General features: G+C 37.8%; 1 protein-coding gene across 10 annotated transcripts in view; it reads right to left on the bottom strand.

Annotated features, from left to right (window-relative positions):
* Window positions 1-15,987, bottom strand: part of ikzf1 (IKAROS family zinc finger 1 (Ikaros)) — a 47,552-nt gene that overhangs the window by 6,354 nt on the left and 25,211 nt on the right. For 6 of the 10 annotated variants that reach the window (XM_035417810.1, XM_035417792.1, XM_035417801.1 and 3 more), the window contains exons 4-6: window positions 7,374-7,637; window positions 4,147-4,314; window positions 953-1,078 (exon numbers count right to left, since the gene is read on the bottom strand). In XM_035417810.1, coding sequence (XP_035273701.1) covers window positions 953-1,078; window positions 4,147-4,314; window positions 7,374-7,637 — 558 coding nt within the window. The remainder of the gene's footprint in view (window positions 1-952; window positions 1,079-4,146; window positions 4,315-7,373; window positions 7,638-15,987) is intronic. The other 4 variants (XM_035417838.1, XM_035417846.1, XM_035417829.1 and 1 more) reach the window with 1 other exon arrangement.

The raw sequence follows: 15,987 nt of genomic DNA, 5'->3' as shown, positions 1-15,987 counted from the left end.
AGGTCCTGAATCACATACAGCATCTTCCAAAGCTAATGCACTTGGCTAAAGTATACAGCAAATGGCCACAGCTAATCGGTCGTTCAAATGCACACAACTATTGTCCACATACATTGATTCTGCTTTTCCCAGCTGTGTTGTTGAATGTCTTCATCTCAAATTTGCTACCAGAAATATCTTAGTACAAATAAACCTTCTTGGGCTTGACAAATCTTAAAATTGTTTTTGGATGTTTTTCAACCAGATCAAATTTGCACTGATAATTCCACCTCTTAATTACTGGGTCACAGCTGCATCCATTTATACATACATGCATACATACAAGCATATATATATATATATACAGTGTGTACTGTACATACATGCATACATACAAACAAAAGTTTATGGTATCTTTTGGTACCATTTTTCAGTCTAATTAACTTTCACTTTAATGAATTAAGGTTTAATTGAAGTTAAATGTACTTTAAAATATAAACATTTAATATAAAAAATATTTAAATAATCTGGAATAATATCAAAATAATCAATATCCAACAAATTAATAATTTGTACAAGTAAAATAGTGGATTTTTTTGCCCACAATTCAATGTGCCAATTTCACCTGTATAAAATGGTACACTTGGAGAAACTGGAGATTTTAATTCCTTGGTTGTACTAAAAACTGTTTAAAAAATGCAGTCATACAACAGGTTACTAAACAGTTACAATTACCATTAAGCAAACTAATTTTATTCTTCATTCCTAATGATGACTTTAAAGCTAAAACAATAACCAATAAAGAAGAGATTGAGAGAGTGAGATTACATCTTCAGCTCTTATTCAGTTGCTCCTCACCTCACAGTTGCACAACCATCATTATTATTCTAGGTAGGTTTGTAAATCCCTGAGATTGAGGATTGGGATGCACATGAGTTCCTTAACCATGCAGATTGCTGTGAAAGGCACTGACCTGAGTAGATACTGTTCTGGAGGCCCATGCACTGCAGGTAGTTGTGGCAGCGCTCCTTGTGCTCCTCCAGCGAGCTACGTTGCTTATAGCTCCTTCCACAATAAGCACATTTGTGAGGTTTTCCCACTGCAGAGCCAGGAAACACATTTATATCAGTAAGCAATTACAGTAAAACAGTGGCAGGCACAGTGCAAGGGGCAGATGATATGGGCATCAAACATTCAGACTGAATTAAATGCTTTTCATATTGAGATTACAGGAAACCTGTTTATGAGAGTCAAAACAAAATGGCTGATTTCATCTGTTTCATTTGAGATTATTTTATAAATAAATGATCTGAAATTTGTTATTTTTGAGTTCTCAGTAGTCATGAAATACCATTGATAACTTGCCTTTACTTTGGGTCATTCACCTCCTTTTTTGTGAAGAATCAACATTTTGTACATTTAATACACAACATTTTGTAAAAAAAAAAAAAAAAATCTGTATTTTCCTTGAAATTTGGGCTTTGGAGGCACTTGTAGTTATATATGAGCTTCCCTAAATAAATAAATAAATAAATGTGGAAATTTTAAATGAATCATCAAAAAATAAAAAAAATATATATAAATAAATCAATTTGGAAATGAATACAGAAATATGAATGTATGTGAAATTAATTTATTAAGTTATATTTTTTTTTAAGTTCTGTTTTTAATTTTCAGATTTTCACATTTATTTATTTACACATACATTTCTCTTATTTTCATATATTTTCTTGAATATATTTAATGAATTTATGTCCATATGTTTTTTTATAGCCATATATATTTTCAAATTTATTTATTAATTTATTTCTACATATATTTCCCTATTTATTTCAGCTTTTTTACGAGCAAAATATGGCAATCAACTTGTTTTGGACAAACCCACAAAGTGCGATGTTTCACCTTCCATGTGTTCACAGCTTTTATGAGCTTTATGTGTATCTTAATGTGAACATGTACCTCAGTTTTTTAAATATTGAAACAAACACCAGACAGGCTGGATTCCGTTGCCACCCTACATAGGAAAATGTAGGAAAAATGATTGTGCAATATAGCAATCTTGCATCTGATAAAACTAGCTTGCTAACTAACTGTCATAGATTAGCAAATCTCAAGATTACGGAAGAGGAGAGGTGACATGGAGTGGTTCAGTTAGCTATGTTGTGGCCAACAAGATATATAAATTGGGGCTCACTGTAAAACCTTTCCACCATTTTGCTCAATATTTGAGAAATTGACCTCTACATTCATGTAACGACTTGCTCACATTGACAAACGCTGTCTGTACCTATGAACGCATGTAAGGTTGAAACATCGGACATAGTGGGTTGGACCAAAGCAAGTTGATTGACAGATAGTGCTCATCAAACAAAGCAGACATTCATAGGGAAATAAATAAATGAAATAAATGTGAAAATAAATCAGAAAGTTATTAAAATAAACTAAGAAAAAAAAACGTGTTAAATTGCACCTACATTTATATTTACATATTCATTTCCAGATGTATTATATATTTTAAAATGATTTTATTTATTTTTAGATTATTTTAGGTATTCATTTAATTTAGGAATACATTTCCACACTTATTTATTTATTTATTAAACCACCAATTTTTTATTTACTATTGTGGCACTCTTGATGTTTCATGTACCCAGTTGTTAAAAAACGAGGACAAGCATATACGTATATGTTACATTTAAGAAAGAGAATTTCTCCAGTGAGATGCATTCAGGTTTAATTCAGTACACTTTCAGCTGTGTGTTAAATGAAACAAATATCAGTTGCAACAAACATTTGAAAATGTGCTTGTACACAAGCGTGCAGGTACACTCTTGTACTCATTGTCTGTCCTTTCAAATCTTAAGGCTGTTAATATAAATAAAAATATACTGTTTATTTAAACCATCTGAGCAATTATACAAACGTGTCCAGCTTTTCTGAGTAGTTTCCATGCAGTGAATGTCTGATGCAGCAGCGGTTATAAATATCTTTAGTTTAAAGCTACAGCAGCATCACGTCTGAGAATTTCTACCCCAGGGTACCTACCAGAGCTGGGCGTTGTGCTGCTATACCACACTGCCACCGCAGGGTACCTACCAGAGCTGGGCATTGTGCTGCTATACCACACTGGCACCCCAGGGTACCTACTAGAGCTGGGCATTGTGCTGCTATACCACACTGCCACCCCAGGGTACCTACCAGAGCTGGGCATTGTGCTGCTATACCACACTGCCACCCCAGGGTACCTACCAGAGCTGGGCATTGTGCTGCTATACCACACTGCCACCCCAGGGTACCTACCAGAGCTGGGCATTGTGCTGCTATACCACACTGGCACCCCAGGGTACCTACCAGAGCTGGGCATTGTGCTGCTATACCACACTGCCACCACAGGGTACCTACCATAGCTGGGCGTTGTGCTGCTATACCACACTGCCACCGCAAGGTACCTACCAGAGCTGGGCATTGTGCTGCTATACCACACTGCCACCGCAGGGTACCTACCAGAGCTGGGCGTTGTGCTGCTATACCACACTGGCACCCCAGGGTACCTACCAGAGCTGGGCATTGTGCTGCTATACCACACTGCCACCCCAGGGTACCTACCAGAGCTGGGCATTGTGCTGCTATACCACACTGCCACCCCAGGGTACCTACCAGAGCTGGGCATTGTGCTGCTATACCACACTGCCACCCCAGGGTACCTACCAGAGCTGGGCATTGTGCTGCTATACCACACTGGCACCCCAGGGTACCTACCAGAGCTGGGCATTGTGCTGCTATACCACACTGCCACCACAGGGTACCTACCATAGCTGGGCGTTGTGCTGCTATACCACACTGCCACCGCAAGGTACCTACCAGAGCTGGGCATTGTGCTGCTATACCACACTGCCACCGCAGGGTACCTACCAGAGCTGGGCGTTGTGCTGCTATACCACACTGGCACCGCAGGGTACCTACCATAGCTGGGCGTTGTGCTGCTATACCACACTGCTACCGCAGGGTACCTACCAGAGCTGGGCATTGTGATGCTATACCACACTGGCACCCCAGGGTACCTACCAGAGCTGGGCATTGTGCTGCTATACCACACTGGCACCCCAGGGTACCTACTAGAGCTGGGCATTGTGCTGCTATACCACACTGCCACCCAAGGGTACCTACCAGAGTGTGTGCGCAGGTGGCCGGTGAGGGCATCTCTACGGCGGCAGGCATAGTTGCACAGGTGGCACTTGAAGGGCTTTTCTCCAGAATGCAGCTTGATATGGCGGAGGAGATTACCCTTCTGAGTGAAGGAGGCTCCGCACTGGTTACACTGAAATGGCCGCTCCCCTGAAGAAAACAGACAGCAAACACAACTCATCAGGGTCCTGGGAGAGACCATATGCTGTATAGTTCTGAGACAGACTCAATGCCATACAATCCTGAGACAGACTCTATGCCATACAATCCTGAGACAGACTCTATGCCATACAATCCTGAGACAGACTCTATGCCATACAATCCTGAGACACACTCTATGCCATACAATCCTGAGACACACTCTATGCCATACAATCCTGAGACACACTCTATGCCATACAATCCTGAGACAGACTCTATGCCATACAATCCTGAGACACACCGCATGCTCTACAGTACAGAGACAGACCCTATGCTGTACTGTTTTACGGCAGACCCTAAACAATAGTGTTCTGAGACAGACCCTATGATGAACTGTTCACCCCAATAGCCACCCCATGACATCTAATCTTTATACAATTTGCATCCATCATGCATTCTAAATGCGCTCTTTATCATATATTTTCAAGTGGAATTAGCAATATGCAATTAATTATTAAAATAATTTGTTTGGTTGCACAACACCTAAAACCATATTTTCTAACTGCTATATTTACTTGAAAAACGTAATAAAAAATATTTAGACTGGCAGACTTGTCTTTGGACTGAACACGAAAGAAATAACAGCCATTTCCACACTGATGTTCAGGTGATGGGATTCTGGGTACTCTGGGGGAAATGGTGCATAAGTCGCACACTTACTGACAATCAGTACATTCACTACAGCCATAAGGGGTCACCATCATCTGTCTGCGCAACAAGACCCCTGAAAGAACAATTCCGCCACCCTGAAGAGACCTGCGTGTGTCGGAATTATGTCTTTGTTGCGACACGCACTGTGAAAGAATTAAAGCTTCACCACAAATGGCAGCATCATGGCTTCAGTGTGAGGGTTGCTGTTCTACACTAATCCAGGGCACTGAAACAATGTAGCCGGCAGGACAAGCTACAGAGAAATGCAATCAAATGAAGCACGGGGCATGTGGAGTGGGCTGCCTTTCCCCTCTCCTCTCTGCTCTCTGCGCCTCCCAGCCTCTCAGCTGCCTGGCACAGCCAGCGAACAAGAGCCTTTCAGACTCAACCTGCCAGTTTTGTAACGCACCACTGCCTGGGTCAATTTGATCTGAAAATCTCATTTTTTCCCTTCTTCTTCGTCTCTAAAATCAGAGCGGCACATCACAATGCAAATTCAAACTCATTTAAATGAAGTGAAGGAAACACTTTGTGTTGAGAGCCACTCTTCCTGATCACCAGCTCTGGAATAAACCAATATCCCGTCTCAGCGTGTTGTGGCATTCTCAGGAAAGCCTTTAATACAGTCTACATCTTTCAAAGGCTGTATGAAATAAGCCACCAGTGAAGCAGCAAAAAATATAAAAAAATGAAACTCATTAAAAATGCATTTGAAGAGCACAGTTTCACCAGAGAATATTTTATATTTAAATGAGAGACACTTCATTATATCTGTTATTATACCTTCTTCTGCATTTACATTTTCCTTGTATTTCCTTTTTTCCATTTTTGGTTTCATTAGTCTCTGAAGAGTAGCAGTTAAATGCCTTTTTGAATAATGTTCTCCCCCAGTGGTTAGATTCTTCACAAATGAATATCCATTTTAAATACAAAATACTCTTAATGCTGTAATAATTGTAGTCTTCAGCTGGGGTCTTGCTCACCAGGTTGATTGCTGTGCAAGCTTAGTTTTAACGTTACACATATATCCTGTATGTACTGCACAGTGCTTTTGTTAATGTTGTCGTATGTGTGTTTAAACACCACATATAGCCTATTTCTAGACTTTCAAGACATTTAATGTGTAACAAAATATTAAATCAGGAAATGCAAGTATTATTCATGTACACTGTATTCAAATGGAATGAAAAATAAAATTCTGTGTTTTCTCATCATTTTCTATCTATAATAAAATCGAATCTACTTTTATATCTCTTATCTTCATGATAGTAAACCCCTCACATTGATATGTTAATAAAGCATAAAATTTTACAGAAAATAATTTGAACACAAATGTGTATTCATACACATGTATATAACGTGCTTTAATTGCTTCACTGATTAAATTCAAAGATTGCCTGCTGCCCTCTCTTTGGCATCCTGTAACCACTACATTCCATAGTAAATTAATACCATACTGAAATCTTTATTCATTTCTATAAGACACACTGAGTACCTGCTGATAACTCAAAGCCATGCTTTAGCTAAATATGAGTGGTTTCTGGTCTTACAATCAGGGACAGGAAGTTTACTTTTTCATCCTCTCTACATGCTCTATGCCTCCTTCCAGGGCAATTCTTTGGTCTTCTAGCATCCACTCTCAAAGAATATCTGAACTTCTGTTTTGTCATTGGTTTAAAAAAAAAAAAAACACGGATGGTAAATCATCCTGTTGACAAAGTGTCAGTAATGATTTATGTATACAGAGGCCCAACTCAGCAAAAGAAACCCATGGCAACATGTTGAGCAGTACAGTGGAACATCTCCTATTTGAACACTCTTTGTTCCACTGTTTGTTTCCCCTTCCAATCTTGCTTTTCAGAAAATACTCCTGAATTCAGGCTCAGGCTTTCTATCCCTGGCTAATCCCCATCTATCTCTCTCAGTGAAATGGAAAAGCTCATTTATGTGTATAAGTGAAGGTGCAATGGAAGAGCCAATTTATGTCTCTAAGTGAAGGTGCAATGGAAAAGCTCATTAATGTCTCTAAGTGACAGTACAATGTAATGTCTCTGAGGGAAGGTGGAATGGAAGAGCTCATTTATGTCTCTAAGGGAAGGAAGGAAGAACCTGCTTATGTATTGAAGTGAAGGTGCAATGGCACAGCTTGCTTGTTTCTCTCAGTGAAGGTACAATGAAAGAGCCCATTTATGTCTCTCAATGTAGGTTCAATAGAAGAGCTCATTTATGTCTCTCAGGGTAGGTTCAATAGAAGAGCTCATTTATGTCTCTCAGTGACTGTGCAATGAAAGAGCTGGTTTGTGTAGCTCAGTGAGGAAGGTGCAATGGAAGGATGTAAAGTAGGGCAGAGCTCTTACCAGTGTGGCTTCGCTTGTGAACCATCAGCACATTGGGGCCGATGCAAACTATTCCACAGATATCACACTTGAGCTTCCCGTTCGGGAGTCGGATGGCCCCAGCCGGGGAGTAGGCCTTCCCGTCTGGGCCCGGGTGGGAACCGTTCAGTTTGGCTCCTGAGGCATCGAGCACGCGCAAGTCCTCTGCACTCTCCTCCTCCCCAATCCTCTCACAGGCACGCCCATTCTCCTCGTCACTCTGAGCCTCTACTTTTATATTACTGGCTGGAAAAGAGGGCAGGGGCCGCTGTTTAGTGTCAGTATGTCTACAGGCCTAGAGAGTGACTATACCTCACTGGACACGAGAGTGCCAACATCTGAGATTTAAACATGAAGTATTAAATACTGGGAGGGGGGCTGTTATTGGGGATATGTTGTTTTTATTGGGTTAAGTGACTAACCTGAACATCTCCGATGTCCAGCTTTTATAATGACTCTTGTTATTGAAACTAAAGTTTGTGACTGGGCCCAGCAAACACATGCCAAGAAGTATGTCCTTACAAAACTACACTCTATATCCGTACTCTTAAATTAAACCGCCCCATGCATGCATTGTACCTTTCAATATCATTATATACACAAACCTTTAAATTAAACCCAATTAAAAAAAAACACAAGGGCCTATTTTAAGGACCCAAAGGCAGCTAGCATGCTGGTGCATATGAAAAATGCATGTCCAAATTTAAGGGAAAAAAGCAGGCTATTGACTGGGTGATGAGAACACTTTTCATGTTTACTGAGAATGAGCATTTTTTTCAGGAATTCTTATTATTTACTACATTCTCTCTGTCATTCCTCTGATGTACAGCTGTCTATAATGCATAATACGGTATTAAATGACCCCCACAAACTCTGGCAATTACAACTACTACTATTACTATTACTAATAATACTACTACTAATTACGATGATAATAATAATAATAATAATAATAATCATCATCATCATCATCATCATTATCATCATTTCTATCCACTATGTATAAAGCATTTAATTTAGTATTATGTTGGGTGAACCCCTCTGTGAGATTGCTGTGAGCCTATATTTTAGCCTGTTGTTCCACCAATATACACCTTGCATGAGTTTGGTGATTGCTGGACAATACTGATGCAATTAAATGACTGACCTCTGAAATACATAATAATAATCATTCATAGACACAATAACCATTTGATTACTGTTCACTCACTTTTGTCCATGCACTCTATTTAAAATAGTATGCTTACTCATACGCTTACATTTCTCCCAATCTATAACATAAAATAACATATATACAGTATCATGAATATTTATTTTGAGTTGACAGATATAAGTAGGACATGTTACTGTATCTGTGGATACCAAAGAATTTATATTTTCCTTTTAATCGTCTCATCCAGTACTCCTTTACAGGATCAGACTTGCCTGCCCTCTGTCTGCCCTCCAATTCACACCCCCAAATGATGATTCAGTGCTGTCTCACCCACTGAGTGCAACGTAGCACACGGAAAAGTAAGAATGAAAGTAAGATCATCACCAGCATAATTTTTGCTCCAAAATAGAGATCTTGTGCTGTCTGTTGTGCCATTGACATAGAGCCCTCAGTACTCCATGTAATAATGCCTCTTCTACCACAGGGCCAAAGGCCTTGTGACACTGGCAGAAAGATCATACTATTCATGATTTATTCGCATTTTAAAAACATTCATTTTACATTTGCCTGGGGTCAGCATCCAATCAGAACCCTGTCAAAGCAGACTAATTTTGCTGTTTAATTAACCTTTTTTCTTTCATTTTAATATTTAAATTTAGATTCATTTTAAGTGTTTGTTGATAATTGTGAATATGGTGGTTTCATGATAATTATGATGAATTTATATATTGTTACAAAGCAAATATACCTGAAATACGTCTGAGGTAATGTGATTCTTTATATCACAACATTTTAGCTACTTAAAAATGTGGCTCAAGATATTGCTTTTCTACAAAAAAAAATTAAGAAATAAATAAAAACTTACAACTGAAAATTGACCACCGCAGGTTCATGAATATCAGAAAACACACAAAATAACCAATGATAACTGTTGTAGAATTAAAATATAATGTTGGCTGTTACTCTGGAACCTGGCCCAGGAAGGTATAGTCACTCTTAAAGCAGTTGTATGTATGTGAATAACAATAATTCTCAAGAATTTGCAATTCTGCTATTGCAAATAATTAGAGACAGTAGTTACACATTCAGCCTTCCCCATATCATGGGTTAACTCCGAGTGATTCTACTTGCTTCATTTTACATTGCAGTTCAGTGGATGTGTGAATCCCAAATACATCATTTTTCATTCTTACATAATTCTTTATCCTTCTAACATTCAGCAATATACTTATTATACAATTTAGAGGGGATTGATTTAATTTAGTTAGGATTGATGGGACATGGAAGTAATATCATATCTCAGATTTGAAAGAAAAGGTATCCTTCACTGTACTGTACATAGTATCATCACAAAAACATGGTTTCAGCATGCAAAAATGCCAAGTTATGCACACAAAGCACTGTCTATAAGCCATTAATTAAAACTTACCATTATAAATACTGATATCAAAACAAGGCCAAGTTACAACAGCAACGACGACAATATTGTCTACTGTAACTCACACAAATTAACAAACAAGCTCTATTCCCAAGAAATACTGCCCAGTGTTTCCAAAATAACTTAATGTAACTTGCCCCTGTGTTTTTTCATTTTAACAACGAAAGAGAATGTGAACATTCAAACTTCATGTGTCACATGAAAGTGTGAAATCCCAATCATTTATAGTGGAAATAACCTGCAATTCAGATGTGTTACACATACAACATGGAATAAATGACTACACTGTATGTTTGAGCAATTGTCTCCATCCAGTGCTTTGTGTGTATGAAAATCACATCATGAATAAATTGCATTATTATTATTATCCATCCATCCGTCCATCCATCCATCCATTATCTATACTTGCTTATCCTGGTCAGGGTCACAGGGCTGCTGGAGCCTATCCCAGTGTACATTGGGTGAAAGGTAGGAATACACCCAGGACAGGTCACCAACCTATCAGAGGGCAATTATTATTATTATTATTATTATTAGGTTTAGAAAATTGTGTTCAGAAAATAAATTTTTTTATTACTTTACATTGCAAAATAAATTGTACCTCACTTATTTGGCTAAAATTTATTGGACCCACAAACATGAATGTCCAGATTGGTTTGCAAGATTAAATATTTATTTAATAGACTGAAATACAATAGCACTGCATATTTATCACACTGAATGGTTTCAGATGTTTTGACAAGGGAAACTGAGTCAAAACACAAAACACATTTTAAAACGGATTACATTTATTATAGTTGTCAAAGCTATCAAACACGCATATCACCCATGTGAAAAAATAATTGCCCCCTTAGTTACTCGTCAACCAATAAAAATTTTTTTATATATTCAGGTGATTAAACACAGCCAAGTTTGATTGCAGTCAGCCCTGTTGAATCTAAACCTCAATCATATTTAACCTTACCATCAGAATGAAGTAATCACCAAAATGTTTCTACAAGCACACTATGCCATGACCAAAGGAAATTCCAGAAGAGATGAGAAAAGTTGTCGAAATATATCAGTCTGAAAAAGGTTACAAAGCCATTTCTAAGGCTCTAAGACTCAAACCACAGTGAGAGCCATTAGCTCCAAATGGAAAACACTTGGAACAGTGTTTCAAGGAATCTTTCCAGGAATGGCCGGTCTGGCAAAATTTATTCTAGGGCACAGCAACAACTCATCCTGGAAGTGACAAAAGATCCCAGAAGAACTGAGACAGGACATCCAAAGAACTACAAGCCTCTCTAGCCTCAGCTAAGGTCAGTGTTCATGACTCCACAATAAGAAAGAGATGGTCCAAAAATAGAATTCATGGGCGAATAGCAAGGCAGAACCAAGACAAGCATCAATACTTGTCTCACATTTGTAAAAAAGCACCTGGATGATACCCAAGCCTTTTGGGATAATGTTCTATGGACAGATAAGCCGAAAGGATGACACAGGTCCCATTTTGTCTGGCGTGAAGCAGATACAGCATTTCACAGAAATTCATACCAACAGCAAACTACTGCCGTGTGACCAGGATGACTTGCCATTATTGAAGGAACCATGACTTCTTCTCTGTACCAGAAATTTTTTTAAAGAGTATCTGACCCTCTGTCTGTGAGCTGAAGCTGAAGCATAATTGGGTCATGCAGTAAGACAATGATCCAGAACATAAAACAAGTCCACATCTGAATGGCTGAAAAGAAAATAACTGTAGATTTTGGAGTAGCTTAGCCAAAGTCCTTGACTTGAGCACAATAGAGACGCAGTGGCAGGACATAAAATGAGCAGATCATTCTAAAAAACCTAAAAATTTGTCTGAATTAATGCAGTTCTGCCAAGAACAGTGGGTCAAAATTCCTGCACAGCGAAGTGAAAAACAGATGTTAAATTATAGGAAGCGTTTGGTCGCGGTTATTGATGCTAAAGGTTGTGTGATTAAGATGAAGGAAGCAATTACATTTTTGTTTGGGTGAAATGAGTGTTTGAACTTTTTTCATTAAATATATGAAATAATAATTTTAAAAATGACTTTTGTGTTTACTAAGGTTCCCTTTGTCTAATATTACATTTAGTTTAAAGATCTGAATCCATTCAGTGACAAATATGCAACATATATAAACGATGGTCCGTAAAGCACCTTTGTTCATATCCTTTAGCTAGCATTGTTGCCAGCGCCTCTTTTGAAAGCTAACGTATGTGGCGCTCTTTTGAAAGCCGTAATTCACCTTGTCCACGTCCTAATGAGATATCAACATGCTGGTTAAAATGTGCATCATAAATACGATATAAAATAGTTGTGTGGTGTTCATTTGGTTTTTGGTGTTTGACAAACTGGAGCTAGCAAGCCTTTTCAAGCTAGCATTGTTGGCGCCTCTTTTAAAAGCTATTTTTGCGCTATTTTGAAACCATTTAGCTAAACATTATTTCCATTAGAAATACAAAAACTCAGCTTTTTTTCTCCCAAATCCTCTAGCGCTATTACTCTATACCTGGTGTAATCGTAGCCTTAAAAAAATAAATAAATTGGCTTTGGCTTCGCACCAGTGCATTGTGTAATCAATATTAATCAAGAGTATTTCTCTGTATTTTCAACAAATACTGACTTAAATTGATTTTCTTTTGCAGAGTTCTCTACATTTGGCGCAACAGCTCAAATGGAAACTAGAGCACAAGATCAGAATAAAGGTAGTTATGGATATTATATGGAACCAGCTCTTTGCTCATTGACTGTTTGTCATTGTCAAAACACAATTACGATTTTAGCCTGCTGCGTGTGTTACTCAATGTATTTTTCTTACTTGGTCCAATTTAATATCCTTTCAGCTCCCACACATGGCCTTATGACTGCTGCCCCAGTGAAGAACCTGAGGTCCAGCCTTCCCCACTCATACATGCCTGAGACAAGAGTGACTGTATTCCAAGTTGAACAATGCACGGGAGGCTTGTGAATTTGGGCAGTGTGATTTGGAACTGTATAGTACATAATAAGACTCTATTGAGCTCTTATAACCGTATTAAATAGCTAACATGAAAAGCATTTTTGAAAATTAAGTAACATGAAAAAATGAATGTGACATTTCTTTAAGGGTGATTACAAGCCCTTAAAAAGTCTTAAATTGTCTTAAATTTATTTTTGTTCATAAAATTTTCTAATACATCATGACAGTTGAATATATCATGGTGTATTTATCTGTGGTTACAATGTGTTTGTATTTGAATGGTAAAAGCCGGCAATGTGTCCTTTTCTTGGACCAAAATAAACATTTGGACAAATGTCAATGTTGTCGTTTTAGATCATTGTAAAAATGTTAGGTAGCTAAGAGTACAACCTGCCTGTGCTTACTTGTGTGGCAAACTGTCTTAAATGTTATTCTAAGAAGCATTTAAAATGTCCAAAAAGCCTTAAATTTAACTTGCTAATGCCTGCAGACATCCTACTTTAATATGTGGGGGATCCTAACTTAAATGTAGTTCACCGCTTGAAAGACAAAAATACTCAACACTGTTATAATGTTGAAATCATTGGTCTATGGTTATTACTGTCCTGAAACTACAACAATGCAAGACAACGTATATTTTATTGACAAGCAGTTATGGGTGTTTTAATTTAGTTCTTGTGCACTTCAATCTGTTGACATATCAAGAAATTGTAATGATGGTAATGCCATCATTTTATCAGAAAAATACTAGGGAGGATGTAGTCATGATATTCTCTCAATATGCTGCAGTTGATGCTTATGATGGTGGTGGAAGTGATTATGGTGATGAGGAGGTACTGCATATTATGCTAGCACATATGCTTTGGGGGACCTGCTATGGACATTGCACTAGTGCCAGTCACCCTTTTTATGTTGTTTTTGTATCTAGTTTTGTATGTTTGTCTCATCTTCTATACCATAATTATGCTTTCTTCAGCACATATTGCCTACCTAGAAATGTAACTTGAACCTGATCTCAATTAATTGATATTCTATACAAAGACAATAAAGGCTTTCTATTCTATTTGGGCTTGATATGTGTACAGTTTTTATTGCTGCACTGAGTATCTTTGAAAATAAATTTTGAAGATATGAATTACAGAAGCAATGGCATTTCATTGGTAGGATAGAATGGAGATCAAAATTACAACACCATGATATACCTTTTTTTAATAAACAAAATCTAAATGTATGGTGAGGGTTTAGTAAGTAAGTGACCAGTCAGCAACGTTGTGGAAAGGTGAATAACGTAATAAAGGAGTTTAAGCAACGTGTCAGCGACGAAAATCTATAACGTTACGACGGATGACTGCCTGGCGACGTAATCACAACGTCGGGGTAAGGTTATTCTATTACATTGTCAAACGTAAAGTTGTAAGGACGTAATTGTTACATATCCACAACGTTGTTTTGTGACGTCGCAGCGATGGGGCGCTGGTCTTACGTTTTTACGTTAATACTACGTGAATTGATACGTAAAGCGGACGTTACGAGACCAATAGAGGATGTTAATAGTACGTCGCCACAACCACATTTTGTTAGTAGGGAAATTCAATTTATCCGTTAAAATCCGTTTTAATCACCAAGTAGTCTACACTTAACAAACAAAATACACCAGTCTGTTATCAACTGTGTTAGCTTTCAGAATAACCAGCAAAAACAAAACCTGCAATTCAATTTTGTTTGCAATCTACGCATTGCAGATATTTGCCATGAATACGAGTGAGGAGAAAGAAGTGCGGAATCTGCAAATAATGTTGATTAAAAATGTGCACAATTTCGTACTGCTAATGAAAATACATGTAGGCTATAACGCCAAGGCTGCTCGATAAAACTGCTAATTTGGGGAGAGCTGGCTGTATATGATAGTATTGAGTAGCCTATTTTCTGGATTAATTGTATTGATACTCACTGCTTAGTGATTAAAGCGGATTTTTCTAAATTGCATTTATCATTCACATTTATCATCTCCCTAACACAATGCGAAGCTGTGTGTCCCTTTCCAATTGATTAGTCAGATGTTTGCATGCTTGTTAATCACTGAAAATGAATTAAAACTGTTTGAGATCAATGATTAGTTTAAAGGAAAGTTTTGCACCCCACCAATTTTCAGCTCACCAGTTGCCGCTGGTTTTATTTTGTTTCAATTTGACAGTTTAAGAAAGATGGATAAAGGAGGAAGAAAGGGAGGACCAAAGAAGATGACGACAGATTATTTTCGGTGGTAAAACATTTTTTCAGCATTAATGACACTCAATAAACTTGAAATATTTTATGTAAAAGCAGGCATCAATAGTATACATTCTTCTTAAAACATTGTTTTCCTTAATTACAATTATGTGCACAATACATTAAAGATACAACTAGTTTGAGATGAGACATTCATTGTTTTGTACCTTTTTTCACCCACCTCCCACCGGATCTCAGGGTCCACCCACCTCCCAAATCCCAATTTAACCCCTGGGCCTAGCTAACATAAATTTAGAAATATGGAATTTGCAAGGCAGCTACAATAACCTAGTTAAAAAGTGGTCAACACTAGAAATGCCAATTAGACTATTGTCACATCGATAAACCTGCTGTCATGAAATCCATATGGTTCTCCTTCATGACTTTTCCTAAATAGGCCTATATGTATTGAACATTGTGATATAATTTGAATATCAATACTGTAAAGGCCACGAAAGGTCAAACTGACTGTCATTGAGCTTGCCTGTATGCTCTTGATCATTTTATTACAGCCTTGCAGAACAAGCCCCTGGCTGGGCAAAGCTTACAACAGTAGTCAGAGGTTTTTGAGCCAACCTTGTAGTCACATAACTGCCTGAGTCATGAATTGGGTTTGGTACCAAAACCCGATAGCACTATGGCACCAGTTCCCATACAACTGGTACCTACCAGACTGAATTGCATCACATATTTCAGTGCTTCATTTTTATTGTGTTTACTGAATTTACATTCGCTCAGTCGTATTGCTAGCAAGCTAGCTAACTTTAA

This window comes from Anguilla anguilla, chromosome 1 (genome assembly GCF_013347855.1).
Source record: "Anguilla anguilla isolate fAngAng1 chromosome 1, fAngAng1.pri, whole genome shotgun sequence".
Classification (NCBI taxonomy): Eukaryota; Metazoa; Chordata; class Actinopteri; order Anguilliformes; family Anguillidae; genus Anguilla; species Anguilla anguilla.
The sequence above is the reverse complement of the archived record's forward strand: the minus strand, read 5'-3'. Positions and strand labels throughout refer to the sequence as shown.